Source organism: Phyllobates terribilis, unplaced genomic scaffold, assembly GCF_046119375.1.
Source record: "Phyllobates terribilis strain yellow unplaced genomic scaffold, ASM4611937v1 Scaffold_11__3_contigs__length_659146591, whole genome shotgun sequence".
In the NCBI taxonomy this organism is placed as follows: domain Eukaryota; kingdom Metazoa; phylum Chordata; class Amphibia; order Anura; family Dendrobatidae; genus Phyllobates; species Phyllobates terribilis.
Window position 1 is genome coordinate 544,443,973 of NW_027362771.1, and position 24,654 is coordinate 544,468,626.

The following is a 24,654-nucleotide window of genomic DNA, read 5'->3' on the forward strand; positions in this document are numbered from 1 at the left end:
TATTTATATAGCGCCATTGATTCCATGGTGCTGTACATAAGAAGGGGTTACATACCAAATACACATATCACTTACAATAAACAAACTAACAATGATAGACTGGTACGGAGGGAAGAGGACCCTGCCCTTGCGGGCTTACATTCTACAGGAACTGGGAAGGAGACAGTAGGTTGGAGGGTTCCAGTAGCCCCGGTGTTGTTGAGGTGGCAGCAAGCGAGGTCATGGCAAGTTGTAGGCTTGTTTGAAGAGATTGGTTTTCAGGTTCTTTCTGAAAGATCCAAAAGTGGCGGTTAATCGGACGTGTTGAGGCACAGAATTCCATAGGATGGGGGATATTCGGGAGAAGTCTTGGAGGCGATTGGGTGAGGAACGAAAAAGTGTGGAGGAGAGGAGGAGGTCATGGGAGGACCAGAGATTACGTGAGGGAATATATCGGGAGAGTAGTTCAGAGATGTACGGTGGAGAGAGGTTATGGATGGCTTTGTAGGTCAGTGTTAGTAGTTTGAACTGGATACGCTGGGCAATTGGGAGCCAGTGAAGAGATTTGCAAAGGGGGGTAGCGGAGGAGTAGCGAGGCGAGAAATGAATCAGTCACGCAGCAGAGTTGAAGATGGACTGGAGGGGTGCGAGAGTGTTAGCAGGTAGGCCACAAAGGAGAATGTTGCTGTAGTCGAGGCGGGAGATGTTGAGGGCATGCACAAGCAGTTTAGTAGATTGAGGGTTGAGGAAAGGACGGATTCTGGAAACATTTTTGAGCGACAGGAGGTGGCGAGAGCTTGGATGTGGGGTTTGAAGGACAGGGCAGAGTCAAGGGTTACTCCGAGGCAGCGTATCGCCGGTATTGGGGAAAGTGTGGTGTCATTTATTGTGATAAAGATCAGGGCCAATACCCCATATGTGGCCGAAAACTACTTTTGAGGCACAGTGAAAAGCTCAGAAGGGAAGAAATGCCATATTGGAAAGCAGATTTTGCTGGAATGGTTTGAATTCATCTAGGGGTGCAATGATCATGTTGACACATGTGCCTCACAGAATTTTATACCATTGGGCGATGAAGAAAGAATAATTACATTTTTACTACAAAAAAGTGTTGCTTTATCCCCAAATTTAAACATTTTATAAGGGCTAATAAGAAAAAATGGACCTCACAGTTAGTTGTGCAATTTCTCCTGAGTTTCCTATACCCTACATGTAATCAGGAAATACTTTTCAAGCACAGTGGAAAGCTCTGAAGGGAAGAAGCGCCATATTATACTGCAGATTTTATGGTCATGGTTTGCGGGTGCCATGACCCACTGGAAGAGCCCCTGAGGTGCCAGAACAGGGGACCATACCCTCCCCCCTGCCATAAGTGACCCCACCTTACAAACTACACCTTTCAATGAATCATAATGACACCACGGGTGTGTCACAGAATTTTATGCCATTGAGCAGTGAAGAAAAAATAAGTAAATTTTTAGCACAAAAAATTTTTAGCCCCAAATTTTACATTTTCGCATGGGGAAATGAGTAACAATGGTACCGGAATTTGCGACACTTTCTGCTGAACGTTGCAATACCCCCATATGTGGCAGTACAGTACTGCTTAGCTACACAGCGAGACTCTGGGGGCATGGAGCGCTATTTGACTATTGGAGAACAAAATTATCACAGAATAGATTGCCGACTCCATATACAGAGCCCCCAAGTGCCAGAAGACAGAATCCCCCCCACCCTCCTCAAGTGACCCCATTTTGGAAATCTCACCCCTCTGGGAATTACTACAGATGTAGTGACTATTTTGACTCCATGGGTGTTTTCTGGAAACAAGCAGCAGGGGATGTTGCTGAGTGAAAATTGAAAATCTGCCAGTGTAATGCCCAGTACGTTGTAGTGCCCATGCATTAGGCCCAGCTGCGGGAGGAGTTGATGGTTTTATCGGTACCATTTTCGGGTACATAGCAGTTTTCGATCACTCTCCATTCCGATTTTTTTGGAAGGCAAAATGAACGAAAACCAGCAATTCAGGTATTTTTTTTTTTTTAGTATTTATAATAGTTTAGTATTTAGTAATTTGATAGAAAAAAATAATTGTTTTTAAATTGCTATATTCTGAAAGCTGTAAGTGTTTTATTTCTCCACTTATGGAGCTGTATGGCAGCTTGTTTTTTTGCAGGACCAGATTACTTTTTCAGCAATGCCGTTTTTATTTATATTCGTATTATTGATTTCTTTTTATTTCACTTTTTTTGGCGGTATGAAGAAAAAGCATTAAATTTTTTTTTTTTTTTTTTTTTTTTTTACGGCGTTCACTGAATATAATATTTTTACAATTAACTTTTTTACTCAGTCCCTCTATGGGACTTTAACTTTTTTTCACTCTGATCGCTGGTATAATGCACTGCAATATATTATACCTGTCAGTGAGACACTGACAGAAGCCTCTTAGACCATGCTCACAGCATGGTCTAAGAGGCTTGCCGTAGCTGGCTGACCCGGAGGTCGTTGTGACGACTTCGGGTTGCCATGGCAAAGATTGAGCCCTCACAATGACGTTTCAGGGGCGCTGATATGAAGGGAGTGGGAGCTTCCTCCCTCTCCCACCCTTCTAAATGCTGTGATCGCTATCAATTGCGGCATTTAGAGGGTTAAATGGGGCGCTCATTGCAGTGACCGCCAGGTCTCGGCTATAACTTAAGGCTGATTATAATTTTTTTTGTTGCCTCCATAAGCAATCCAATCGCTTGATGAATGAGATTTTAGCTCGTTTGTCGGGTGGTCACCAACATGTTTATGCAGGCAGATAATCGGTGGACAAGCGTTTGTAGAAACGCTCGTTCACAATTCTGCTCATCTAAATGCACCATAAAATGAATCAAATGGGGTGTTTGAAAATGGGTTTTGTAAACCAGACCGCTCCTTTTTTAGTTTGCCAAAAATGTAAGAAATTTTCCTAATTACCATCTCCAATGTTGATTTTTCATGTTCTTTTTAAAAGTAAATGTCATGTCAAAAAATTCTGTTTGGGGAATAAAGTGAGTAGAATTTGATTTTGTACATTACATCTCCATGGATAATTATGCTTCACATTATTTTCTTACTTTGAAGACTGTGGGCGATTTTAGGTCAGGAGACCATTTCATAAAGGAAGTGTGAACAATGTAAGTAGTGTCTTGGAGAAAAGACATTGGGCGAGAGAAGGGGAAATCCTCACAGCCGTTAGTCCCAACCACAATGTTCTACACCACCCATCACTAAGGTTTCTGAGAAGCATCTGTGCAGTTTCTACATAATATGTACACATCATATAAAATGACTGTGCTGGACCCCAACTTTATTTAAAGGGGCTTTCCAGAATTTGAAAAACATGGCTGCTTTCTTCTAGAAACAGTACCACCTCTGTCCATGAGTTCCACTGGCCCGAGCTGTCAACTTTCAGGACTGCACCGTCCCCGAAAAAGCTGTACTCTGGGAGTCAGTTGAGTGGGAAGATGGGAACATAAGATATCCCCTTTAAATTACTGTCAGACACCTCTCTTGATGGCTTATTTATTGGTGAAGGGACATATCAATTTGATTTGCTTGATCCTTATCTTCCCAGATATAATCTGTTGGGAGAATCGGGAGGCCAACCTACGGTAAACGTCGGATTGTTGACCACCTCTGGTATCAACGGGTTTGGCTGACTTTAATGTGTTCAGGGCCTTTTAGTTTTTACAACTCAGCTCCATTGAAATAAATAGGGAAGGAGATTAGCAGGTATAATGATATTTGGGTCCTGGTGACCAAAGGCGCCTTTGCCACATAAGAGGGCACCGGTTGTATTAATGAAGGATGGTAGGTGGCCCTGGTGCAAATTTTGTATTCGGCTTTAAGTCTTCGTTTTTTAACTCTGCCTTCAGGATTAAAGGTATATAAAGCCATCTTTAATACTTAATTGCTGTGATTACCGCTTTTACATATAACAATCCCATTTTTTGGCTTAACATGAAAGCATTGTATTTGTAATGTAATTACAGACTAATGCTCCCCGGAGTCACGCTCGCACAATGCTTGTGTTGTGTGTTTGGAAGGAGAAGAGTTATTTTAATATATTACAGATATGAGCATAAGAGCTGCATTATTTTTTTTTTTAAGATAATTATCTTTTTTTTTTCATATACTTCAAATACTAAGAATCTATATAATGTGGGAGAATGTGCTGATCCCTTCAGTTTGAGGAACATCTGGCCAGGATGGTTTTCACTACTCTCTGCCATATGAATTCTGTTTCTCTAGAATATATACATATCTCAACATTGAAATTACAACACCAAGAAGGAAAAGTCGTGGAGTTATGGAAATCATAGGATGGATAGATATGTTAATTATATGCAGCTGATTAAAAAAAAAAAAAAATGGAAACTAAATTTTCATACATCGAGATATTTTGGAGTATGAGCACCATGTTCAGAAATCCCCACACGTGCACGTCTTGTCTACTATAAATAAGGTTATTAATGATTGTCTGAGGAATGTTCTGCCACGCTAAATGCACTTGGGCAAATCATCAAGATGCGCTGCTGACAGCTTCCTTTGTAGTTGCCAACCAATGACGTCCCATATTTTTTTGTTGGGAGACAAGACTGGAGAGGCTGCAGGCCATGGTAGCATGTTTAGACCACACAGGCTGCTCACAGTAGCAAAAGCAACATGCGATCCGGCGTTGTCTTGTTAAAAGAAAACTGCTTCTGAGACACTTTGGAGAAATGGCCATACCACTGGTTCCACAACTAAATCCATGTTACGCCAAGCTGTTAGTGTATCTGGAATAAAGAGTAGTCATCCGGCTACTGTACATTATGCCACCCCACATCATCCCAGGAGCAGAACTAGTGTACTATTTCCTAGTGAAGGCTTCGTGGCATTGCTCACATGGTCTCCAGACCAATCTCTGGCCATCCGAGACAAAAGTGTGACTCATCGCTGAAGAAGATAGACCTCCATTGCCGTCTTGCTGTGCACCATGGTAGCCTTTGAGCACAGTGGAATGAGATCAGAGCACCTGTAGCTGTTCATCTGGCTCATAGCACAATATCCTGGAAAACGTCTTCTGATCTGAAGCGTCTCAGGAGGCGTTTTTCAACATAACACAGGCCGCATGTTGTTGGTGCTACTATGAACAGCCTGTGTGGCCTAAATGTGCTACCATGGCCTGCGGCGTCCCCCATCAAGCACATCTGAGACTACATTGTTCGGCATTTGGAAAGGGAGCTGCCAGCAGCGGATCTTGATGATTTGCCCAAGTGCACTCTCCGCGGCAGAACATTCCTCAGACAGCCATTAATAACCTCATTGATAGCAGACAAGGCTGTAAGTGCAGTGATTTCTGGAAGTGGCACTTATACTCCATACCGAATAAATCAATGTTTTGATAAATTTCTTTCCATTTTTTTCACAATTTGCAGATGATTAATAGGTCTACCCTTCCTTCAATTTCCATAATTCGACAACTTTTCCTTCTTGATGGTGCAATATCAATGTTGAGTGTATTTTCCTGCTTAGATCTTTTCAAGTCTGAATATCTCATGAATGCCTGAGTGATTGTAACAGAGGCAAGACCCTCACTCCATGCCAGTCTCGTGATCCCCCATTTGTCAATCAACTGCTGCCACTGTCTCTGTAGTGTTTTAATAAGGAGGTTCACGTGCAAACAGGGCTTAGTCTTTGCATCACTCCTTCACTCCTATAGACTTCAATTTTGGAGGGCTATACACAAGCTCTGTGAAATCTGCGGTGGCTGAGACTGCAAACAGGTATCAAGGAACCTTTTATAACCCCCTATTCTGAGTTAAATGAGGATCACAGAGGTGGGATCTGTACCTACCATACATCTATGACATATCCTGTCCTTTTTTAAATTCTCCATTTTGGACAATGCCTTTTTTCTCAAAATATTTTCCCAACAATAAACTGATAACAGGGTGAGACCTCCAGTGATCAGTTGTCATCTGTGAAGGAACCTGGTCAATGCCCCTACAGCCCCACCAGGTGAATAAAGTCATGGTACAATGGGGTGTCCTTGTAATGGATGGATTTGATGCTTTTTCCAGAGAAAAATACATTATTTGGTCTAATAGATGGAGGCACTGAACAGGGGATCCCTATGTAGTAACTTGAATTTCCAAACTGCATCTATGAAAATGTATTTCCCAGAACATGGCACACCCCAGATTTGAAATTTTATGAATGACCACATACTTTTTAATATAGATTTTTGATTTGTTGTTCTTAATAATGCATTTCCATGTATTTATTGTTTTTCTCCTGTGTTGTAGATTTGACAGAAACAAAGAAAAATGTCACCAAACTTCTGTCCGAATTATCCCTTAATGAAAACAACAATATATCAAGTAATGGAACCTCAGATGTAGACCTTGAAAACAAAGTGGACAGAGTAACAAGTGCATCTGATGGTTGTTCTGATGGTCCTACCATTAAGATATTGAATTGTAGAGACCAGGAATCCATTCCTGAGAGCACGATGGTGCAGCCACCAGAAGATCCATCTATAGTTAAACGTCTTTTTCCATCAGATGACAACGATACTCATCAAAAAATTGTAGAGGGAGAACATTTGACAGAAGATGATCAGTTCAATAATAATAATGGTGTACAGTCAGAAAATGGTTTAGCACTGAATTCTTCTGAGAGAGACGTCAACCAAGACACAATGGAATCATCTGAAAATGTTCAAAAGGATCCACCAAGGAAAGTTCGAAAATCTGTCAGTAAACTTCCATCAAAGATACCAAAAGAGAACAGCCCAAAATCAACAACCATGAATGGAGATATCTCTTTCAACCCAGAGGAGGTCCCTCTTTCCAAATCTTCCCATAATTTTGACCCTAGCCAATGGGATGACCCTAATTTCAACCCATTTGGTGGAAAGTCTGCCTTGCCTTCCTCTCCTACTGTCACGAAGGCACCAATTGGATTCAACAAAGACTTCGATGATGATCCTCTGGACCATCATAAGCCATCAAAGACTCTGTCCAGCTCTGAAGCAGATCTTTCCCAGGAATCTAAACCAAGGAAAGGGACTGGAAGTGCCCGGTCATCTCCAAAGTTGGGAAGATCACGCCTAATTACGTAAGTATCCCAATACCTGTATTTCCTGATGCCACTGTTCCCTTTATCATTTCCTAGAATATATTAGAAACAACTTGCTTCAACCTGACTAAAAATACGTGATCTTGTCACTTTGGACACATTGTTGAAGACCATATGTCCATATTGTTTTTGTTCCGAAGGGGAATTTGAGTTTTGCAGGGTTTTCAATGGGCTGTTTCAAGACAAAAATTATTATATCAGGTAAATTGAAAGCTTTTAGTTTAGGCAAATTAACTTTATTGAAGCTAAACTGCAATGTCTCATAAGACCATGTGTGGTGCTGTATTGTGGAATAAATTAGCCATGATTCAACCCTCTTAAAGGTTGACAAAGACAGAATAACTCTTTAGACTATTCCCTTTTATGTTTTGTAATGTAACCTCTCTATAACACCATACTTGTTATATCTCTTCCTATTCCTTGTCTATATCATAGAGTAGTACTCCCTTCATTTACATGTCTTCTCCATCTTTGCATTTTTCTTCTATTCATAGAGCCTTTCCACCAAGACTTGGCACCAAAGTCTTTTCCAAAAATAAATAAAATGCCTTTGTCACGGCAAAGCTCGTTATTGGGGTTGTCCACCTTTTGGGGATGTTTTTCTTCTTCTTAAATATATGTATTTGGGGTTAAAAATAACTTTTGCAGTTGGGTTACATTAAAAATTTTGCACTGTTTTGCTTTTACAGGCTGTTTGGTTCCCTGCACATTCAAATTTGATGTGGTCATAAATCACCTGACAGGAGCTCAGAAAAAGAGAAGCGTTACAATCTTACCGTCAACCAATCTTGGCGGGCTTGCTGACGGACTCTCAATTAACTCATGAGGCCGCCATCAATAGACAGTACAACACAGAGGATATGGAAGGCAAACAGTGAAAAATTTGCAATGAAACCATATTGCTAAAATTACATTTTGTCTCCAATTACAAATCCCTAAAGATGGAAAACCTCTTTTAACGTTTTGATGTTGACTTTGAGTGCATGACACTAGAGAGATGGCTTCCTTTTTCTTGAAAGAGAGTGTGTTTGAATTGCTTGACCTATAAGTCTCCCTTCACGACTTGGTGGCCACCATAAGGGGAAGCAACGTCTCCTAGACCATCTCTACTATTTTCCATGCATGTGCTTTTAAGGTCTAGTGTTTATGGATCCCATTGCTCAACAGACCATGTCTCCTTTTACACCCCTAATTCTGTTATAACTACATTTATTAGTATACCAAGTCTATGTATGTCTACGAAGAACCAAGCGGGTGATTGCTATGTCACCATTCTTCAGTCTCTTCTGGTTCATTTGTCCTCTCCTCTCTTTTTCTTTCCTTATTTGCCTCAGGACTTCTGAGCAAGTGAAATTTCTCTGTTTTCTGTTGTAAGTATTCTCCGTATCTTGTGACGAGAATGGAGTCATTTTTCAGCATGTTCTGTGTAGACATGGACTAGAAAGGAGAATATTGGTGTAATAGGGTGTCTGAAAAATATTATTGGAAGAGGTGGTATGAAGAAGTAGCAGGAATGATGTGGGGTCAGGTTATATGGAATAATAGGAATGCCTAGAAGCCATATGGAGGAGTAGATAAAGGAAATGGGTTTATAAACTAATAGAAGGATCTAAAATATGGGCGCACAGCCTGTTTTGGTTCTGGGGCCTTACTGCCAGATTATATTTAACCAAAAGGACCATAATAAAAAATTAAAGAGGACATTAAAAGGAATTGTCCTGGACTTTTACATTGTTAGCCTATCCTTAGGATGGTTCAATAATATCAGATTAGTGGCGATGCGACACCTGGCACCCCCGCTGATCAGCTGTTCCCAGTGCTGGCCAGATGTTCTCAGACCAAGCAATCTCGTGGTTCTTTCCGTTGTGGTTTATGCGAGATGCTAAACCCACAGTTTCACTAATGAAAGCCAAATTATTGAATGGCCACCTCTTCTCCTGTTTACTGCAGTGCCACAAGGAGGTCAGGATACCTCCACTCTGCAGATATTTGGTGGTCTCAAAGATGGCCAAACAGTGCACCATTAGTATGCTCCCTCATTACATGCCACTCCTTTCGCTACCACCAGACGCAGATGTACACTTCTATGGTTGGGAACATACAGAATAACCTCATGGACCACATATGGTTATTATCACACAAGTTATCCAAGCCTGAGCTAAATGATGAGTTATAGGGAGATGCAAAAGTAGCAGTAATACATGGACCATTGGTAGGAGGAAAAGTTATCAGTAGAGGTTATAGGAAACGCTAAGCAGAGGTTAGCTTATACGGAGAGAGGTCTAATAATACTTACGCCCCCCTCACTCAATAAATGGCTTCCAGCCGACAGCCATCTTTCCCAACTCCCCCATACACCGTAACGCTTGGCCATGTGCCCTTCTGTTCTCTTCGAGAGCTGCTTCCAAACTCCTTTTTGGTGGCTTTTCTACCCAAGAAAAAAAGATCATCTGAAATCCAATGCGCTGGATCCTTCTTTCCCCCATCATCTGTCGGAGGAGCGTTCGGAGGCCCCCATACACATTAGTCTGGGCTTTACCAATGTGTATGGGGGCTTTTAGCCTCTGTTCACACTGACTTTATGGTATCCATTTTTACACGAGCCATGACGAATATGATGAATCCATGAGGATCAGCTAGGGTCTCTTTGACTAATCCATTATTTTTTTTCCTCATTGACTACAGTAAAAGGGTTAGTCAGATTTCCACCGGATAAAAAATACTGAAAGATGATTCTGCTACAAATGTAAAAGAACTGTAGCCTAAGAGATATTGGGCATGGGCAGACTCTCCAGTTGAGTAAGGCTTTGTTCGCCTCGGTGTTGGAGGCTCCACTCAGAATTCTGTCACAGAGCCGGCAAAAAAAAGATGGACATCTATTTTGGGGTCCCTCGAGCACCCCTGGTGCCCTTTACATGATGAATCTAATACTACAGTTGATTTGGATGTTCTTCTCCTATTATGTAAACAGAGCCTAGATTTGTTTGGCAGACAGCTATCTCTCCCGACTCCATGAGCGGTCGACTCTGCTGAATGTTCATATGGTTTTTTTATGGGGTGAGAGGAGAAAGCCGCTGTCAGATAATTGGCAGCGACTTATAACCACTGAAAACAAAAATGATCGACCAGTGTAATTCCAATGACTCGTCCCTTTCTTTTCCTCAGCATTATGTGTCTGTGAAGAGTTGGGAGGGCCCCATAGACATCCGATGGTCAGCCAGTTCTGCCAAAATTGGTGGATTTGGCCAGCTTTATCTAAACTGTGTGGGGGTGATAAGCAGAGAGTGCCTACAGACTCAGCAGCTGAGGGCGCCACAGTCTGCCATAACCACTTATTAATGGTCTCAATAGTGAAATCTTTTCTGATGAAGGCAGTGGAGCAGATCGCTTTTTGCTGCAATTTGCTCCATGCTCATCGTCTACACTAGTCTAGGGTAAACCCTCCATGCGAGAGTCGCTACCCTGCAGACTTGTATGGCAGTAGGACAAACTTACCGGAGTGATCTAGTCCTCACTATTCAATACCAACAATAAATTAATTTTAAGCTGGAAATTTCAAGCAAAATAATAAAAAAATTCAAAAAATTTTTTTTTTTTTACAAAATTCCACTTAATCTTAACATACAGAATATTAATGGTGGCTGAAACCACCAATTGAAAAACACAGATTTTGATAGGAAAAAGTCAGCACATAAAATGGTTAACTGCTCCTGATTTTTGGGGAAAGGTACTTGAATTTAACCCCCTGATCACCTTAATCTGTCTGGACAGATAAATACCCGGCTGAGCATATATGTCTATGGGGAAAGTCGGTAGAGATAGCGGTTGGCCGTCAACTATCTGATGTGCATGGCCTGCTTTAGCAATAGGCAACCATATTACAGTCATCTGTAAAGGGCCTATCGGGGTCTATATTACGGCAGGACCACCTGAATTCCAGATGTCTCTACTAAGTAAAATTTAGATGAATGTAAAACCCAGTGATAATTTCGGTTTCAAGAAATGGAGCAAGTGGTTTTGAGCAACTAAAATGGAGTCGTAACTTGTAGCTTTACTATAGAGACCCAATGCTAAAAAAAAAAATGTTCAAGTATCTGTAGTGTAGGAACATATTATTGTGTCTGGTATGGCTGATTCTGATATAACGAACTATTACAGCCATCTGCAGGTTAGATGATAAATGTGTGATTTGCTATGGGTCCGACCACTGGGACCCCACCGATGATGAGAACGGGGATCCGAAAGTCCCCAACGTAGTGAGCAAGTGTGTGGACGTCTCCTTTTACCGTCTATAGGAGTGAGTCAGTCTCAACTTAAAAGGGACTTTGGCCCCCGTTCTTCTTATCGCTGGAGGTCCCAGCAGTTGGAGCCCCCCAACTGATCATACAATTTTCATCCATCCTGTGTATAAGGGGTCATTCATACATTCAATTTTTACTCGTACAGAAAAAAAACGGCGGACCTATTACTCTGATCAGAGTGTGGTCCATTTGTCATACGTTTCTCCACCTTCTCCTTTTCTGAAAGTCTGTGAAAATCAGACTGCACTCGGATGTCATCGGAGTGTGATTTGATTTCCTATTTTGATCCGACCCTAAAAATTGGACATGTCGCCGATATTTTACGTGGCCACTCTATCCGAGGGAAAAACGTAGACGTGTGTACAGCCCCATAGAATATCATGGGTACGCGTGCTATCCATGAAAACCACGGATAGGAGTTGTCTGGAAAAATCGGATGTGTGAACAAACCCTAAGTGGTAGATGTTGTTAGAACCACTCCTTTTACAAGGTGGCAGCTCTGAGCCTTAGTATTTCGTCAGACTCCTACCGGTCTTTGTATTACATAGGTCATCGCTTCTTCTGTGACTGATGCTTTGGACTAATTACACGGAACGAAATCAGTTCTGCCATTTCCCCTTTTTATTTTTCAAGAAGCACAGTGTAATCACTGTTTTATGCCAAGCAGTGCCCTGTGCCATCCCCCATGAACCGCACAAAATGTGGAACTAGAGCAGCCATTAGCATGCTGACAGGGCTGTTTTGCATGGTAGGCTGCACTCATTAATGAGCTAGCGAGCCTGAATAGCATGCAAATTATACAAGGCACAAAGTTTCTTTTGACTCCTCTTTTATATTTGACCCGCATTATTACATTTCTTGTGGCACCGTTATGACCTGAAGGGTGCTGCCTCACAATTTGAAGTTTGTGGCTACATATCGAATGCTCAACAGTGCCACCTAATGGTTAAAAAATCAACAAGCTGTCCATAGCAATGGCATATTTAGCACAGTTGTGCCATATCCAATTTTTTTAAATCTTCAAAGATTTTTATCTGCAAAGCCGTTTTCTTGAATTATACAATTATGATCATAGGATAGAATAAGGTATAGTTGTGGGGGGCCCAGGGATTGAACAACCATAAAAAAAAAAAACCATATTTAAGGCATAAAGGTTTTTTTTTTCCTCGGGGGGGGGGGGGAAGTAGGTGTCTTACTTTGCATTTATCAGACAGATGCAACAGAATTTTTTTGCAGTTTTTGGAATACTGCGCCACTCTTCAATGTGCACTGAGACTTGACCTTGACATTTCGGATTCCCCCACGGGAAGCGCACACGATTAAAATACCAGACATTCCAGCTATTTGTTTTGTATATTGATCTCACATCAAAGTTCCCTTCCCTATCAGATTTAATAGGGGCCTTGTACTGTGACCAAACCATACGTATCCACAATAATGATCCCCATTCTGCGTATGTGTGGGAACTAAAAAGAATTACATGACTTTACCATATGTTTTCGGTGTAAGGGGTTAAATAAAACTGAGCTTTTTTTTTCTCTGTCATGGATAATCCCACCTTACTAGAAGGGTCCTTTTTACAATAAGAGCTCAAATTTTTCACTGGCTGGGACCACTGATCAGATGTGATCTGTGGGAATATCTTTCAGTAAGTGTTTGATTTTTCTGCAGCGCCACTATGGGAGAAACGAAGTATTACACAGCGTCCATTGCCCGTATAATGTAGGACAAGTCCTCCAGAGTAAGAGACTATCTTTGTAACTACTTTCCACTCCCAAGATTTGGGGATCCTGAAGAAGACCCCTTTTATTAACACACAATTCTCTAATGGGGTGTATGAAATTGTGTTTTCTAAGCTGATCAACACCTTTTATTAATAGGTGTACAATATGTTTTTTATATATTTCTAGTATTCTTTTTTTGTTTCAATTCCTCATCATGTGCTCACTGTAAAGTTTTAATCTTGGGAACCCACCAAACCCGAGATCCCTCTACATTTTTTTTGGGGAAGCTCTTGCAGCTTTGTTATTCATGTCATCCTTACAGTTCCCTCTCAAGGTTCCTCATTTGTAGGCCCCTTTGCCAACAGACTGTTTTTAAATCCAGGCGTTGTGGAAGTTTATTACTGCTTTCTAGACCTTTAAAGGGGTTGTCCAGGCCTTGGTACAAGTCTGCAGTCCCTCAGTGACTGCACACTTGCGAATCCTTACAGTGCGCTCTCTCAGGATTCTTCAGTGCTGGCTCTGTGAGCAGGCGTTCATGAGACCCCAAGGATGCGATTTGCACTCTTCTGGCCCCATTGCAACTAGATGTTTCGGGCCTCGCTTGTACTGAGTGAGTCGCTTGCGTCTAGTCGGCATGTGACCACATGTATGCAAATCGCGTAATTGTGATCAAGCGCCTGCCTATTCCTGGTGCCAGCACTAGAAAACCCTGACAGCATGCACATTGCACATTGTGAGGATTTGAAAGTCTGCAGTCACATAGTGACTGAAGACTCGTACCCCAATCCTGGACAACTCCTTTAAGGTGCATTTATACAGGTCGATATTGCATGCTGATCGGCCATGTGCAAGTCTATCGTTTCTTGTTTATTGACCCATTTCCGAAAACCACCTAGCAGTGACTTTAAAGAGGTTGTCCAGGTTTGGGGTACAAGTTTGCAGTCACTGACTGCAGACCTGTGAATCCTCAAAGCGCGCGCTGTGAGGATTCTCCAGGAGCGAACGCCCATGTGACTGCCAGTGTACAAATCGCATTCTTCTGGTGACATTCCAACTAGATGTGTCTGGTCTCGCTCAATACACTTGTACTAAGTGATGCTGCGTACATCTAGTCGGCACATGACCGTAAGAATGCGATTTGCAGTATGCAGACATGTGCTTGCCTGCTCATGTCACCAGAGAATCCTGACAGCGTGCACTGTGAGGGTTCACAAGTCTGCAGTCACATAGTGACTATGTATAGAACATAGTGACTGCAGACTTGTACCCCAAACCTGGACAGACATTGATTGCTGATCGACTGTGTTCAAGTCAATCGATGCTCGTTTATTGGCCTATTTCCACAGACCACCCAGCAGTGATAGAAACAGAAAGATCATTAATATAATCGCTTTTATACAGTAACATGTTATCGTACTGTGTCTCCTGGTTACTCCAGGCAATGTGCTGCCAATAATGATTTTTATGCTGGCATAATTGACCCAATCACCCAACAAACAAAAAAACATTTTGATTGCTTTGTCGGGTGATTTGTGGCCTGTTTACACTGACCGATAACCAGGAACAAGCATACTTACCAATTTGAGGCCCGTCTAAATGCAGCTTGAGCGTGGAGACTTGTCAAACAATGACCAATGGGGTACTGTGGGTAGATCTGAAAAGTAAGATTGGGCATGCATTGTGTAAAGGGGACCTAAAGTAACAATCTAACTGAAGCCACAACCTTGGTCTTGGTTCAGGACCGCACACAACTTCACCATGGACTGGTGTGCTTATTTGGTTCCTTTCCTGCTCGTGTCGAGAAACCTTTTTCTCCTTGTTCTTTTGGTATCTCTAGAGTAAGACTTGGCCTTCACTGTGCTTATGGGGAAAGGACTACCCCCTTTTTCATAGGCATTGTATGGGTTACATCTATGATTTATAAGCCTTGTGGGCAGATATATTATTCATTACATTATCTTTTGTTGCTTTTTTGTAGATCTCCTCTCATCAATCTTCATTCCATGGGGTTTTTGTTGCATCTGTTGCCTCTTTAGTTGCTCTCCAAGTAAATGAATTTGTGGATTTCTATCTTTTTCCTCTTTGCTTTTGAGGAACATATATAAGTGGAAGAAGTAATGGATTGCTTATCTCTCACAGATAATGAATGCCACAAACCTACTGTGCTTAATCTTCTAAACATCTCCAGGGAGACCTTTAATCTCTTAAAAGTGAAAGTTCTTTTAGAAATCCAAATCTTGATTGGCATTTTGTAAATCCCTGTCCTTTTTTGAAGGCTTTTCCTTTTGTTCCTCACTTCTGTGAACCTCTCCAGAAGTTTGTCCTTTAGGGATTTTTCTTTTTAACTTTTCTCCATTATTATACACGTTTGATATGTGATTTATAGACACTTTTTTTTTCCTCGTAGCAGATAATTTTGTTGAACTTTCTCGCTGCTGCCTGGCATTGAGCTGTTTTCGTTTTAGTATGTAGTTAATTTAGATTAACCCACATGTTGAAAGTTCTTGCTGTATTTTTCTGCTCTCTCACCTTTCCCATGTGGCTTCTACTCTTTGATTCCAAAGTAGAAATCTGAGAAAGCAGCACAAGGGTGTAAAAGACCAGGATGTATAGAACAGTGGCATAGCCATGACGTATAGCCAGCAAAGCACCCCCCGGGGAGAATGCATGAGCTTTGTAGCCTACCAGCATGAAATTATTTTCATTGAATCCCCTCGATCTAGAATAAAATTCCATAAATGATGTTTTTTTGTATGTGTTGCCCCTTTAACCCATTTACCGCCCCTATTACCCTATGTATTATATCATAACCATCTTGTATTACTTTCCATCTTGGTGAGCCAAGTTTTCCTGAACAATTCGTTCATCATTTTCCCAATGATACTGAACCTTTTATCTCCAAGCATGGCAGGACATCGAACAGTACATGCATGGGCATAGTTGACTTGTTGCCCTAATGTTTCTGTTAAGGGAACCGATCTCGTTATTTTGGCCTCCAAAACCACTCCCAATGTTACTATGTCCTCGCTTCCTATGATAATTACCTGTTATTTTTTGGTCAAGTACAAGGCAACAGTCAACTTTAGAGCCTGCCTACGCAGTGTGCCAATGAAGCTAGCTAAGTTCACCCAGTGTATCTGCGCATGCTAGGGAGCTGGTAGTCAAGAGATTTGTAGGCATTTGTGCGCAGTCTGACGTCGGGAACAGTTATGCCCATCATTCAAACCCCGTTGGCTACACCTAGAGGCTCTGAAGCTTGACAGCTCAGGATTCGGTGCCTCCCACTTGGCTGGAAGCAGATTTTTTTTTTTTTTTTTTCCAGAAATGTAGCGTTGGTTTAGCTTTAAGGCAGCATGTAGGGAATACAGGTTAAAAAACTACTACAGTAATGGGGGATTGTTTAGGGGGCCAAAATAATGTGACAGGTTCCCTTTATAGCGAATCTGTTCTCAGATTTTATAATATAAACTGCATACATAACAAATCTCCTAGACCTTATGAGGCTGGTATACTTACAGTACTTTGAAAATCCATGGCAAAAAGATTGTACACTCCTCGTGTTAACTTTGGAATTTCATGAGTCCCAGTCCGCTCATTTTATTATCAGTGGAAAAGTTTCATTGCTGTACAGCCAAATTGGTTCAGAGACAAAAACAGTTGAACTCCACTAATGTTGTGGTGCTGAAAACTAATGAAGCTTAAATTTGCTGATTTGATTCTAACTTTCAATATCCAGAGGAGGTTGTAATTACTTATGACACCTTTCATTCATGTTTACTATTCCCTTATCATTATTGCATTGTTAGTAGCTTGTCTATTACATCTTCTATTTAATCTATTGAGCCTTCAGTATTCTATCATCTTAGGGTGACCAATAAGAAGAAAAAAAAACAAAAAAAAAACACACCAACTCGGCTCCGATGATGTAATCCTAATTACAGTTGCATCACCTACTTTTATAAATGCTCTCTGTGTAAAGTATACAGTTTTAGGATTTCTTATCATATTGACATGTTTCTATATGTTTTGTCAGATATGCCTCGTTTTTGCATTAACAAAGCGGATCGTTTTTGCTACATATGTGGAGAAGTTCCTTTTACGTCAAAAGTGAAACTTGACTACCATGATAAGGAAAGCCTACAACCTGTATTTTGACTTCAGAATAGGAGATCAGGACAAGAGATGTGCATCACATGTGTGGAGCCTATTTGTTCTAGCATATCTTAACCAGTGGTTGCATGGGAAGAGGCAATCTATGCCTTTCGCAGTCCCAATGATCTGGAGAGAGCCAACTCGTCACACTACCAATTGTTATTTCTGCATGGTGTCCTCCATCAGGAAAGGAGTTTCAAGGAAGAAGTGGACTTCACAGTATCCAAATATTCCATCTGCAATACTTCCAGTACCACATACAGAAGAACCACCGGTTCCAAAAGCACCAGAAATATTTTCAGTTGAGTCCAGTGAGGAAGAAGAGGGCTCTTGGTGTTCTTGAGCATCTTTCCCTTCACGACCCAGACTTTGTCAGCAACCTCTACTGAACCACACCTTATAACACAAAGTGAAATTGTTAGAGATCTGGAGGTACTGTCTCACATAACAACGCACCAGCGATCCCGACAATGATGTGACCTGGCCAGTATCGCTGGTGCGTCGCTAAGTGATCGCTGGTGAGCTGTCAAACAGGCAGGCTCACCAGCGATCAGGGGAGCAGCGACATTGTGGAAAGAATCTTTCCACGATGTCCTGCTCCTTGTTACCAGCCTGCTGAAGCAGGAGCAGGCTGGTAACCATGATAAACAGCGGGTTACTAGGGGCGCACGCGCACTTAGTAACCCGCTGTTTATCATGGTTACAACTCTGCTACGGTGAGCGGGAGGTTACCGCTAAGCGTAGCAGAGTGGTAACCATGATAAACAGCGGGTTACTAAGTGCGCGTGCGCCCCTAGTAACCCGCTGTTTATCATGGTTACCAGCCTGATCGCTGGTCCCACTGGTTACACACAGCGATGTGTGCTGACCAGCGGGAGGGCAAAGACCAAAAAATGGTCCAGGACATTCTGCAGCGATCAGCGACCTCACAGCAGGGGCCTGATCGTTGCAAAGTGTCACACATAGCGACATCGCTGGTGAGGTCGCTGTTGCGTCACCAAAACCGTGACTCAGCAGCGATCTCGCTCTGAAGATAAGTGATATTATGTGTGAGTGGGATAGTTGTGCAAGAGGAGATCACTACAATAAGAGACTGGCCTCTCCAACATTCATGTCAGCCAGGGAGTAAAAATGTCCTGCATCCAGCACTTGTTGACCCACATAAGGTTTTGTTACCACCATTGCATATCAAGTTGGGTATAATGAAGAACTTTGTAAAGGCAATGGATAAAAATGCAAAAGCATTCAAGTATTTCACTGATAAATTTCCAAGTTAACTCAAGTGAAGCAAAGATAAAGAAAGGAGTCTCAGATTCATAAGCTTATTAAAGATGTGGAGTTTCTCCGTTTGTTTCAGAGCAAGGAAAAGGCTGCATGGTTAGCATTCGCATTAGTGGTAACTAATTGTTTGGGGAACTCGAGCAGATAACTATGAGGAGTTGGTGGAAAATCTCCTCAAAATATATAAGGATCTTGGCTGTAACATGTCCTTTAAAGATTAAAGCACGGTGAGAGATTTCACCAAGTGGTTATAGAGAAGAGATATCAAGGAAAATGGAATCCATCAATGCTTGCAGATTACTTTTGGACATTTGTAAGAGATGGTCAGATGCAGGAGTACAAGAGACAAGCAAAAAAGAGTTGTCACTGAATGAGAAGCAAATGTTGTAGTGCAGTTTCTGTAATGGTTTAGAATTCACAATAGTGTTTTAGACATTGTTTTAGTTATTTCTATTGTTGCTAAATTTCCCCTAAATAAATATCAGAAAATTGGCATAACAAAATATTCTGCATCTTTATATTTGCTAAACTAATAATGTTCCAAAGTACTGAAACGTTTATGCATTAATTATATGTAACAGTAAAACCAAAACTCTTTGATATCATAGAAACAAGAGCCAACTAAAAATTTTCATTGTCAGATTTTAATTCAGGAGAACAAAATCATTAAGAAATGGCTGATTTCATAACTGAACCCGACAACTTTTAAAAATGTATATGCAGAACGCAAAAAAAGATTAAACCGCTATTCTTACTTGGATTTTCAAAACATGAACACCAGCTTCATCGGTTCTAGGAGATCTATTCAATAATATATGCAGCTTTTATTGTGAAAACTAGTGACCGATCTGTTTTTTGTTTGACTGAAGCCATTAATAAATTCTTTCACTTTTTTTTTTTAGGAACAGTTGTAAAGTGCAGAGTTATGAAGGCTCAAGTTTGGTGTTAGATGTTTTCACTCAGGTGGGTAAGAATAATATCTTGGGAATTTAAAAATTTACCATAGTTGAATTCTTCACTCTGTTATTATTATTACTTATTGTTGTTATTATATATTATGTCTACTTAGTGCAAGTTCTTTTAAATTTCTGGTGAAGCTCTAAAGGGAACCTGTCATATCACTAATCCCTGTTAATCTGCAGGTTAATAACATTCCAGAGCTGCCCGGACGTTGCACTGAAAGTCCGGCTGCTGGGAAGAAATTAATTTTATTCCTCCCGGGAGCCGCCGGCTTTCAGTCGTAGATCTGTGTCCGGAGTGGCTACAGATACAGCTCAGTACATAGTGATCGATGGCTGTAAGCACGCAAATCATTTTGATTGACAGCTTGCTCTGCATTGCATCTGTGCAGAGCAAACTGTCAAAGGGCTGGGACATGCCGCCATTCATAGTACTGAAGCCACTCTGTGCACACCTTTTTGACTGAAAGTCGGCGGCACCTGGGAGGAGTAAAGTTCACTTCCTACCGGTAGCTGGGCTTTCAGAGCAGTTACTAATGCCCCCATACTGTTATCCCCTATTGAAATACAACTGGGTAGAAGAAAGTAAAAAAAAAAATAAAAAAAAATGAGTTAACGTGAATCCACTAATTGAACCATCTACTGTATACTCAATGCCAGGTTGATGCTGCAACAGCTGATAAAACGCAAAGTCCATTCTAAATTGATATTTTTTTTTTCCCCCTGCACAGCAAGAAGATGGTTCTCCCAGCATTGAGAAGAGAGAAGGTCATGCTACAGATGAGGAGAAGCTGGCGTCTGTTCCAGCACCTAAGCCAATGGGCACTGGGGTTAAAGGTCAACAGGAAGAAGAACAAGAATTTTTTGAGTGCCCCAATGACTCTACATCAGGTATTTACTCTGGATTTCGCTATTATTTTGCTCACTTTTGTTACTGTGCTGTTTGCCCATGTAACGGTTGCTTTACTTTTTGTTTCCAGGATTAGAAAAGCAATCATCTCTGGTGGAGTCTGAGCCTTCACCCCAGGTGAGCATCTATGGAGAACGGGATACATCTTAGAATTTTTTAGTGGGATGAATCAGACCTCAAGGAGCAGGAATTAGGACTTATTTATTTTATTGTGACATACTGAATTTTGCTCAGTATGAATGATTCTTAGTGCAAATGATGCTGCTGATGTAGAAGCATATTGCACTATGTGTATATTGGATATCGGCTGCTTAATCTGCCATATGGATTATAATTGTATAATTTTTATATTTATAAATCTACATTAAACAAACAATTGCTTCATGATCCTAATAGAACGCAGTCTATAAATCCACATACACACACTATTGTGTAATCATCCTAATCACACACTATTGCGTCATGATCATAATAGAACACAGCCTATAAATCAAAATATCCATATTATTGTGCAAAACTTACAGAAACTTATGGGTCCCCATCCTGACACATATTCATCCACACATTACATTACATAGTGCCTATTAAAATGAAGAGACAACTATTCAATATAGTCCTAAGTAGAGTCCAAAGAAATAACAGCTATTTGGCTAAAAACTGAGCCCTGGTCCTTCCTCCATGACTTTTATACACCCTTTTCTTATTAGATACCAGCTTTTAGAGCTGCTCTATTTTTTAAATATTGCTATTATTATTATTATTATTATTATTATTATTATTATTTAACATCCTTTGGCTCAATCTTGAGCCATGGCAACTTGATGGATGAACAATCTGTAGGACGATCGATCTTGTGCAAGCTTAGATAGGTCCATCAGGGTCTTATCCGCCATTATCTTGATGGGTTGATAGTATCGGATTGCTGGTCTTCCTCTTCTCATTGTTTCTTCAGTTCTTCCGACCATGATGCCCTTCTCCAGTGATTGCTCTCTTCGTATGATGTGTCCAAAGAATCCTTGCTTCAATTAGGTGATCTTTGCTTCGAGGGACATGTCTGGCTTGATTTGTTCCAAAATTGATTTGTTTGTTCTTCTGGTCAGCCATGGTATTGATAACATCCTTCTCCAACATCACATTTCAAAGGTGTAGATTGTTCTGTCTTGTCTCTTTATCGTCCAGGTTTCGCATATTACTACAGAAAAGACCAGACTGTACGAGCCAGTGAAATGTTCCTCGATTTCAAGACCTTGTCTAGTGACTTCATTGTTGATTTGCCCATAGCTATTCTCCTCTTAACTTCCGGTGTCTATATTTTCTTTAAAACTGAGAGGGGTCTAAGGACAGAACGTTGGGAAATTAACGTGTTTTGACACTGCCTTCTAGTGGATATATAGGATTGCAATTGATTTACTATTTAAATAGTTTGTCCATCTTCTGATGAGTTACTTTTTAAAAGGGTTGTCTGATTCATATAATGCCATATTATAAATTATTTATTTTTTAAGCCTTAACCACTTTTGTAATTTGCTTTTTTTTTTTTTTGACTTTACTTCCTGTGATGTTTTGTTTGAAGGGAGTCTCAAGCAGGACATCACAGGAGGATGGCCCTACAGTCACTTCTCTGCAGCTTCTATCACCCCCTCTGAAACAGGATGTCATCAGTAGGAGGCGCTGCATTCCTTTATGACCGCTTCGGTCACCAACACCCCCTGATGACGTCCGGAATAAATTGTGGTGATGGGGGCAGGAAGAAATGATGGCAGTTTCAGTCCCCGCCACCACACAGCTTCTGCCATAACCGCTTTTTGCCGCCGCCTCTTTTACTGAAACAAGATGTCATCAGGGGGAGGCGATATAAGCAGGGTAAGTGACTGCAGTGGCACCCCTGATAACTATCCGTTTCAGAGTGGTGATGAAAGTTGTGTGGCGGCGCTGTTGCCACTCATCCTGCTTGTATTATCGCCCTCTGTCTAGTTTCAGTGAATGAGCTGGCGGGGACAGAAGCTGTGTGGCACTGGGGACTAAAGATGTGGGGTGACTGGGACAGAAGTACAGTGGCAGCAGTGAAAGAAGCTGCGGTCACTTCTACCTACAACCATCACCACGATTCATTCGGGACATCATCAGGGGACGGTGGTGACACAAGCTGTGGAATGTGACTGCAGCACCACTCCTGATTACGTCATGTTTCAGGGCAGAGGGGTAGAAGCTGTGGAGCGGTGACTGCAGACCATCCTCCTGTGACGTCCTGTTTGAGACTGTCCTCAAATGAAAAGTCACAGGAAGTAAAGTAAAAAAAAAAAAAAAAAATTAAAATGAACAGAGATAGGGATAAGCTGTATAAGGATTATAGTAGGGAATTTTTATAATAAAGCAAATTACAAAAGTGGATAGGGATTAAAAGATCGTTATTTATAAAGAGCATTATAAGTGTAAAGAACTGAGGTTGTGGGTTGTAAATAATCACCTAGGCAGGTTAACGATGCAACAATATTTTATTCCTCACATCCATGGTAATACAACAACTTCTCTCAGTCCTCAAGTTCCCAACCTGGGATCTGTAGTTCCACTGATTTTTGTATCAGGCGATACTTACTGTCTCCCAATTTTTGGTTGGCCCACAGATTTTGTATCTCCATCCAGTATAGTCTGTAGCCACAATCCTCCAGACGACAGATAAAATGATGAAAGCTCAGGTATCCAGTAGCAACAGTTCTTTAAGAAAGTTTAAATCCCAACGACATATCCCACAATGGTAGCACATTTATCCAGCCTAGTTGGTACTGATCTCCAAGACTCCATATGCCATTGATCCATCCATGGTCCAGGTCCTCAGATTCGATCCTACCCCTTTGACTTCATTCCACCAACTCCTCACTAAAGATGTGGCTTCTTTTCTCCTTCACTGGGATCAGCCCCCTGAAAGGGCAGAACTGCTCTCACCCTCCCCCACAAAGCTAAGTGTGCATTAGTGGAGGTATTTTTCTCAGGTCGAACCCATCACCTGGGTCTGCATGTGAAACTTCCTGTGGTGGCGGCTCCGCCAGATCTATTTTCAGCACTCACCCAATGGGCCTAGTCACTGTTTGAACAATGGTTTAAGGCTCCTGAGATACTGATGAGATTACTGGAATGGTGGACACTTTACAAGTAAAATTAGTGTACATAAACTGACGAGTAAGCAGAACATTAATAAAACACAGCAAGCAAATCTCTGATGAAACACAATAATAATATTGACGGAAACGGAGCTCCGTGCTGAAAAAGTCTCATAGTTTTTTAGTATGTGGGCAGCTCCTCACAATAGGTATTGGACCACCCCTTTAAAGTTGAATCATTTTGTAATGACATTGTGTTACTAGCACCGAACCTGATTTACTATTCTTCCTTTATTCTGCATTTACAATTCTACAGGAATCAGAACTGAAATCTTCCAGTGTTTCTTGCTGACTAATCAGTCTTGCAATGAGCTTGTTCGTTCTATTGTATGAATGTGTCATTAGTTTGTATGTACAATTTGTGGTGTAATGACATCATAGCAGTGGGTGTTTATGATGTGATTATGTCATAATGGTGTGTCTCTACAGTATGCTAACTTTAAATCTGTGCTCTATTGTAATGATGTCATAATCGTGTGTATAGTATGTGTACATTTTTACAATCTGTCCTCTTTTGTGGTGATGTCATAATGGTATGTGTGTATATGCTACTTGTGTTTGTATGTACTTGGTCTACTCTTGTTATGATGTCCCAATAGTAATACTGAGCATTGGCAGTATCATGGTTGCACAATAGTATGTGGATTGATAAGTGTTCTATTCTGATAATAGCAAAATGGTGTGTTTTTCATTTATTTATAGGCTGTGTTCTATTCTGATCATGGCAAACTAATGTTTTTGTGAATTTATAGGATTTGCTCTATTGTGATAATGGCGCAATAGTGTGTGTAAATGGATTTACTGACTGTTCTATTGTGATCATGGCAAAATGTGTTTTCGTGGATTTATAGGATGTGCTCTAGAGTGATAATGACGCAATAGTGTGCGTATGTGGGTTCATAGGCTGTGTTCTATTATGATCATGGTAAAATAGTGCATGTAGTGGTTATGTTCTATTGTAATTATGACACCATAGTGTGGATTTGTAGGCTGTGTTCTATTGTGATCATGGCACAATAGTGTGTGTTTACAGTCTAT

At 41.1% G+C, this 24,654-nt stretch overlaps 1 protein-coding gene across 5 annotated transcripts in view; it reads left to right on the plus strand.

Moving 5' to 3' along the window:
* Positions 1–24,654, plus strand: part of TACC1 (transforming acidic coiled-coil containing protein 1) — a 131,997-nt gene that overhangs the window by 86,428 nt on the left and 20,915 nt on the right. For 3 of the 5 annotated variants that reach the window (XM_073653927.1, XM_073653925.1, XM_073653928.1), the window contains exons 3-7: positions 6,297–7,110; positions 8,466–8,501; positions 19,492–19,552; positions 20,280–20,439; positions 20,529–20,575. In XM_073653927.1, the coding sequence (XP_073510028.1) occupies positions 6,297–7,110; positions 8,466–8,501; positions 19,492–19,552; positions 20,280–20,439; positions 20,529–20,575 (1,118 nt within the window). The remainder of the gene's footprint in view (positions 1–6,296; positions 7,111–8,465; positions 8,502–19,491; positions 19,553–20,279; positions 20,440–20,528; positions 20,576–24,654) is intronic. The other 2 variants (XM_073653926.1, XM_073653929.1) reach the window with 1 other exon arrangement.